This window comes from Zea mays, chromosome 2, assembly GCF_902167145.1.
Source record: "Zea mays cultivar B73 chromosome 2, Zm-B73-REFERENCE-NAM-5.0, whole genome shotgun sequence".
In the NCBI taxonomy this organism is placed as follows: Eukaryota; Viridiplantae; Streptophyta; class Magnoliopsida; order Poales; family Poaceae; genus Zea; species Zea mays.
Genome location: NC_050097.1, coordinates 30,069,214 through 30,076,590, shown reverse-complemented (window position 1 = coordinate 30,076,590; position 7,377 = coordinate 30,069,214). Strand labels below are relative to the sequence as shown.

Sequence of the window (7,377 nt, the reverse complement as noted above, 5' to 3'; positions counted from 1 at the left end):
AAGGGCATCGGCTTGCCATGGCCTATAGTAATTCCTTCCTTTTGCGCATGAGCGGCTCAGAGGGGAGTTGGTTTTGACCTACTTCCTTCTCAAGAGAATTTCGTTTATAGGATTCCGTTTGTTTTGTTTTGAATTGACATAGAGAAATCTTTCTCGCGTTCCGTTAATTCTGGAATATGTGGCGAAAGTAAGTGCTAACAAGATTTGTCCAATACACATACATACCAGTTAGAAGAGGGAAGGGTGGTCTCAGCCGTCCGAGCCAAACATTGGATGTACTTCCTCGAAAGCTTAGGGGCCGATTTCAGGCAAGCAAAAATGAATGAACCCCACTTCCAACATGCTCAAGTGCACTGTATCCGCCAAATGCGCTACAGTGCTAGAGGAGGGAGTGCAGGTAGTCAAGGAACCATTGCCGACAGATGTACTATGACAGCGGTGGGAGATTTGGCAAAATAGAACGCGTGACTATTCTGAACGTCTAGAGATCACTTTCCATTACACAACCTTCACATACGCTATGGGATTCTCGATTCATGTATGCCAGAGCCAAAATAATCATGATGTTTTATGTAGTACGAAGACTAAGGTCGTGTTTGGTTTCAATTAGTTCTAGGACTAAATTTTAGTCCCTACATGTTTAATTTTAGGGACTAAACAGATTCTAAAATCATTAAATACACTATCTAAAGACTTAAATGCCCTTAGAATATACTTATAATATTAGTTATCCATATAAAAAGGTAAGGGCAACATGATAATTATGGACTTTTAGTCTCTTTTAGCACATATGTGAAGGACTAAAGACTAAATCATTTTAGTCCATATTTTAGTCCTAGTGTTTGGCAAAAAAGGGACTAAATGGGACTAAAAACTAAAGACTAATGTTTAGTCCCTCTAACCAAACACCCCCTAACTATTAACATAGGTATGTGTCGATGTTTTGACCCAAGGGTCCTTAACGATCCAGTGAAGTAAATTTGTGCTACATGTTCCGGTAAAGATGAGTAATACAAGACATAGGATTTATCATGGTTCAGTAATAGAAGACTCTACTTTCAGCGAGAAAGATAAAACTTATATTATCTTGTAACTAGATGATTGTAATAAAGGGTGGTCGAGAGAGGGAGTAGATCCCAAATCTCACTTGTTTCTGTAAGTGATTGAGGCAGTGAGTCGAGGATCCATGAGTGATTACAATTAGATGACTAGGTGCAACGTGCAAAATAATATAAGTCTCAACCAAGGACAGATCCTCGACTCACCCTATCTCGACCAGCTTGTACCCCTACTACAAACACATAGATATAAGATAATATAAATCTTATTCCCCTCGCTGTTATTGACCGAACCAAGATAAATCTTGTATCTTCTTGCATCAACCATCTGAACTGGGACATATAACACAAATTCACTGATTGGTTAGGACCCTCAGGTCAAAACAGCACAATATGAAAACACAACACCAACGTGAATACCGACGTATGCAAACTATGTCAATCTAAGAATACCAACTATTAGGAACAATTGGATCTATATCATTAAAAGATCCAAACTTTAGATATATACCATGGACCCCACATGTCATTGACTCATGTGGACCCACATGTAGTCATTGACTCATGTGGACCCACATGTAAGTGAGATAGTAATGGTATGGATCCAAAGTGGTGATCTTTGAATGGTATGGATCCAAATTTCCCCAACTATTAACATCGGTACAAGTACAACCTAGGTATTGCTTAAAAAGTTTGACACCGACGGTAGCATGATCCATTTGTAACTGGTCACGGTAACTGAGAACCAAAAACTACTGTGACGCAACAAAATGGTAACAGATGCCCATCCCCCAAAAAAGACTCCGCCGAATGTCAACAAAGCAGAAATACTAGTCCCGACATCATTGTGACTTTTAGCAAAATTATGGCCAGAACAGCACCAAGTAGAGAACACCAATGGTACACGGCCATTTACCAGCAGAGCGGTACATAACTAGTAGTAACTGTCATACTGGCGTCCAGTTTTTTTCTGGTGCCCAATTCCTTTCGATCGAGTAGCATACTCCCCGTCGTATCTCCCACCAGCTTGGTCCCTTGAGAAATCAGCTCTTCCACGGCCTCTTCCTGCAGAGTAAGTAATTACAATCACAATTACCAACCCTAAAAAAAGAGAATAAACACAGGAACCAGATACAATTAGTAAACTCTTCTTTTGGTTGCATCTAATGTGGGGAAATGATTATCACATTGGATAAGTCAAAGCATACCTCCTCTAGTTGAGGACCAATTTAATAGCAAGCCCAAATTCAGTTAAAGTAACACTGATTTTTCATGCCTATCTGTTCTATGCGAACTACTGGGACAAGGATGGTTGAAGAACATGGTCCTGAGTGGGATACTTACTTCCACGAGGGAATCCGCAGTTAGGCCTCCTCTCTTCAACATGAACAAAACGGCCATTTAACTCTACTGGAGATGCCTGATGTACAAAAAATGACAGATAAGACAGCATTGTGGTAAACTTGTGGCATGATATAGATAGTTTTTTTTTGTTTCTTTCTCCAGTGAGTATCTAACTGTAGGTTATGGGTGTAAACCTAAATTATTTTATTAAGAAAATAGAAATGCATGAATTACATTTGTACATAAAAAACATGCAATGCAGTGGTCGATCAAAAAACATCACCCGGTAGATTTTGCCAACACATGGGACTCACTATAACACTAGAAATTTCATTCAAATACCAATCTACATCTCATTTTATATTTTCTAATTGAAGACCTGCAGTGGTGTATGTTTCTACTTTGGCAGAGCATGGTTAATGTGCTGTCCATCATGCTTAGGGGAGTAGGCAAAAACTGATATGCCAAATAGTTCATTACTAAGCGATTCCACATTCTTTTAGTTCCTCTTTATTAGGTTTTCTGACTGTCACCAAGATCTGTTGACTATAATATACTCCCTCTGTCCCAAATTAAAATTTGTTTTAGGCTTTTAATAGATTTATATAATAATTGATGTATGTGTTTTGTATGTGTCTAGGTTCATCATCATCCATTTGAATATCGACAGATAAACCAAGAGCTAAGACAAATACTAATTTGAGAAGGGGTATTGCAGATTACAGAACGTTACCACACTAAGGGAAACTTACACTTAAAGCATTCTGAATACCAGACATGTCTTCGAACTCAACAAAGCCAAAGAATACTCCAGCCTCCTGCATATCGGTAGATGAATTAGGAAGGCAATAGCGAAGAAAAGTAAATATCAAAGAAATTAATAAAAGGCAAGAAACCTTGCGGCTTCGGATAGCAACTCCATCAGGTTTAATTCTTCCAAAAGCCTGGAACACTTTCTCAAGATCAAAGACCGAAGTAGATGGCGAAAGATTCCCAACATAAACCGAAAGAAACTCTTCTGAAAAACGAAACCAAACAGTTAAGGCTACATAAAAATGTACAACAGAAGAGAATCGATCTATGTCCAAAAACATTTTGTGGGCATAACTGTACATATATATTATAAAATAAAAAAAGAAATGGACACAACATAGCAAAGAAGGTAGAAATGATTGTGGACTACACACTAGAGATTTTAACATGCACTGCCCCAAATCAGGTATACAACCTAGTCATGATATACATACAAAGATATACAAACATAAAGAACCTTTGACCATTGAAAGACAAAAATTCTGTTGCATGAAGTAGGTCCCTGACAGATAACTGTAGCATGGAAGTTTGTAAGGGGGGTGCAAACTTTTAATGAAGAAAAAACTATGTCTCAGCCTAACAATACTGTCATAATGCTTCAAGAAAGATAAATACAGCGCATTCGCAAAGAGTGGTTAATAAAGAAGAAATTCTGGCTCAGGTACCTCATTACATACTGGTACTGGTAGCATGCTTTAGTAAAGATGACATGCTAGTCGATAATGTTGGAAATCAATCCCTCTTGAGTGTTTATCACAAACAAAACACACACTGGATCTTTGTTTCACACACACACACACACACACACACACACACACACACACACACGCACGCACGCACACACAACAAGTATAAACAGCACAAGTATTTGGTTAATGCAGGTACACAAGCAATCACAATTATATAGCTGATATGGGGCTATACACCTGCCCATGAAACCCTCCTAATTGATGCAGCAATTACTACTACGATTGCCTACTTCTTAACTACTTGCTAAAAATCTGCTAGTATTGAAGATTGGGCCTAAATAAAATGAAACTGGAAACATGCAAACCTGGTGTTGAAAATAAGCTACGGAATTCTCGATGATGTAGCAGCTCTTACATAGTTACACATAATGAGAAGAAAATAACAGTTGAAAATAAGCAAACAGGAGTTTGGATAGCCTAACAAGAGCCCCCACTTAAGAAACATTATTTACAGAACTGATACAATGACAATTTAAAAGGGGGTCAGTAAAGGTCATCGATATCGATTTAAATATTCTAGGAGGAACTTCTATAAAGGGGGTCAATTTAAAATCTCCTTAACTACTGGCTAAAATACTTAGTCAAAGATTTGGGTCTGAACTTAAACCATCCAAGAAGGCCTTGAAAAGATAATTAAGCAAAAATCTAAAAATGGAAGATTTGAATAAAAACCAAATGAACAATTAACAATACCAGTTCAGGCGCACAAGGATCGAATGGATTTTTAGCCATGTTCATTACCTATAAATTGTTTTAATGACAAGACATTTTAAACATAGGTCCAATAAAAACTCATCAGAAGCATGAGTGAAACAGTGAACAAAAAAGGAAAAAGACCTTCATCCTCAGGGACGCTAACATCCCGGTGGTTGTCCAGGTTAGACTTTTCATGCACTGAGGCAGACTGTGGCTGCTGGGCCAGCTGTTGAGCCTGCTGTGACTCTGTAATCGCCAGCGTTGCCTTTGATTTCGTTCGCAACTGATACCAAATCAAGCAATCAAGAAAAGCAGAAATTGGGAGTTAAGCTTAATTATAACATTTATAATGTATTTGCTTACCACTGAAGCATATGTCTTGGGTGCTTCTTCCACAGGTTCTTCGAGGGTAGGTGATGGAGGGTGGGGAAGAGCAAGAGGTGAATCCCTTTTAACATCCGTTGAACTGGGGAATGGGGGAATATGCTCTTCCAAATGAGTTTCATCATCAATCACATTGCCAGCCTTATATTCCAAATAATCTTGGTGCTGCACATGATTTTCAGCAGGATCAACAGTCTCCTGTGCCTCAGGTTCTCCATCCAAATAATCAGACCCTGTGAATTATGCAACAATAGAATTTCAGTGCAATGATAGGCATACCTGTGATTTACACGCGCACGCGCGCACATATATATAACTTCAATACCATTGAAAGAGATACCTATTTCAGCCATTGTGTAAGACGCTTCCACTTGGGGCATGTTGTCAGCACAATTGTAATCAGCAAAAGGGTACTGATCATCATACTCATCACAAATGAGCTTAAAGATGTCACTGAATATAAAATATCCATCTTCCTTTGGAGCAAGAACAATATTCTGAGCAAATCGCTTGCGAACAGGGTAGTGCTTCAATTTCACTAGGCCAGTAACCAACAGCGTAATCGCCCCAGCCCATGACTCTAAGAAATTCGCTGTTTTAACCTCAACCTTGCTTAGTTTCATGGACATCATCATATCATTGATAACCTGCAAAAGTAACTAGCAATTATAAGTAAAATGGCTAAACCCAATATGAAAATATGACTTGAGTTTGGATGACGAAACAACATTGTGCTATAGCGAAAGAACAGAAAATTGTGGTGGCTAGATCAGGTTTCATGTCCTAGTTCCTTCAAGTTAAAAGATGGATATAACTAACAAAAGAGGTATACCCCTACATTTTTCATTAAGAGACAAATAGCGACCAGTTTGCTCACTTTAATTGTCCTTTAACACTATTATTTTTGCATCTGATGAACGACCAGGTAACATATGCAATCTAACAAACGTATACATCCTATGAATGGAGAAATATATTCACAAAGAAAAATTGAACCTGGAATCAGAGGCCTTAAAAAAAATAGGATTTCCTAACTTTACTAGTACTAATTCTTATAAAAAAAAGGCAGCAGCATGTTCCCAGAGTTTCACAAATGGCTTCAATTCCCCAACAGCATGACAGATGCAACAATTTCAACATATAGCGAAGCAGCCATAAATTACCATCAAGCCAGTCCATAAAACAAGACATTCTAAAAAATGATCGCGTCTAAAATTCAAATGTACGGAACTAACATAAGCACTTGAATACATGTACTAGGTATATTTCACAAAACGAGAACAATCCACCAGCGCCAGGAGGGGGAGAAACAGCAGAAAAACAAAAGGAGACCGGGATTATACGGTTATACCTCCACCGTCTCTCCAAACGACCACCGACCCGTCTCGCAGTCCAGTCTAACAACACTGCTGTTGTCCGTGTAGAACTGGTTCGCCAGGTGCGGCTGGTTCGTCAGGACGTTGTAGTAGCCCGTCAGGAAAACGGAGCCAACCTGCCCCGCAAACAAAACCCACCAGCACGCGTGAGGCGTCAAAAACCCCGCCCAAGACCAAAAACCCCATCATTCCTCCACCCATCGAGATCCATCCCCGCCCGCTCACCTGAAGGGCGTAGTAGTGGCCCGCGGTTTTGGGCTCCGGCTGCTCCATGGAGTCCATGGCCGGCCCCAAAAACCCTAAGGCGGAGAGAGCTCGGATCGGGGACGTCCCGCCGCGACTCCCACTAGACGGGTGGAGGGAGTACCCCGCGGCGACGAGCGGAGATGCGAGGGCGGCGGTCTAGGGTTCGCGGGGGCTCGACGCCGGGGAGTGTAGCTAATGCGTAAGGATGGATGGATTGGTGGTGGTGCCGTGCGGGTGGGTTGGGGATCGAGCGGAGAAGGAGAGCAAGGTTTTTTTATACCGGAGAGCAAGGTTTTAAAATGGCAGCCTTTCACTGCATTCTGCTTCGCGTTTCGCTTGTGGATTCGAAGCCACCTTTAAAGCCGTCGTGAAGACACCGAGAACGATGACGGGTGAAGCTATTGACGAGTGGGGTCTATCTAAGTAAAGGGCCTACACGTCGGTGGAGTTGAGTAAACTAGTTGGTGGCTGTCGCTGTGTCACGGCTCTCCGTGCAGGTGGGCGGGGCACTTTTTTGGGAGCGAGCCAAGGATGGCCGAGGGGTGTCCGGCAATCTGGTTCCCTATAGTACATCTACATCTATATCTATATTATATATATTATACAGTACAGTACATCTACATCTACATCTATATCTATATCTATATCTATATTATACTATCATTATACTTAAAACGTCAGTTTCAACGATCGTTCTGCATCATCTTTTTA

At 40.5% G+C, this 7,377-nt stretch overlaps 1 protein-coding gene across 1 annotated transcript; it reads right to left on the bottom strand.

The window, feature by feature from the left end:
- Window positions 1–1,830: 1,830 nt before the first annotated feature.
- LOC100272873 (uncharacterized) lies at window positions 1,831–6,886 on the bottom strand. The gene is made up of 9 exons (NM_001147326.1): window positions 6,646–6,886; window positions 6,396–6,536; window positions 5,385–5,691; window positions 5,024–5,277; window positions 4,802–4,943; window positions 3,299–3,420; window positions 3,155–3,220; window positions 2,403–2,478; window positions 1,831–2,123 (listed from the first exon to the last, which is right to left on the bottom strand). The coding sequence occupies exons 1-9, from the start codon at window positions 6,700–6,702 to the stop codon at window positions 1,993–1,995; spliced, it is 1,296 nt and encodes a 431-aa protein (NP_001140798.1). The 5' UTR covers window positions 6,703–6,886; the 3' UTR covers window positions 1,831–1,992.
- Between the last annotated feature and the right edge of the window lie 491 nt (window positions 6,887–7,377).

Coding starts and splice junctions, on each gene's coding strand:
- LOC100272873 (NM_001147326.1), bottom strand. CDS start 6,702: ATGGACTCCATGGAGCAGCCGGAGCCCAAAACCGCGGGCCACTACTAC. Junction 6,537..6,645: donor GCCACTACTACGCCCTTCAG/GTGAGCGGGCGG, acceptor TTTGCGGGGCAG/GTTGGCTCCGTTTTCCTGAC. Junction 4,944..5,023: donor CCAAGACATATGCTTCAGTG/GTAAGCAAATAC, acceptor ATTTGGTATCAG/TTGCGAACGAAATCAAAGGC.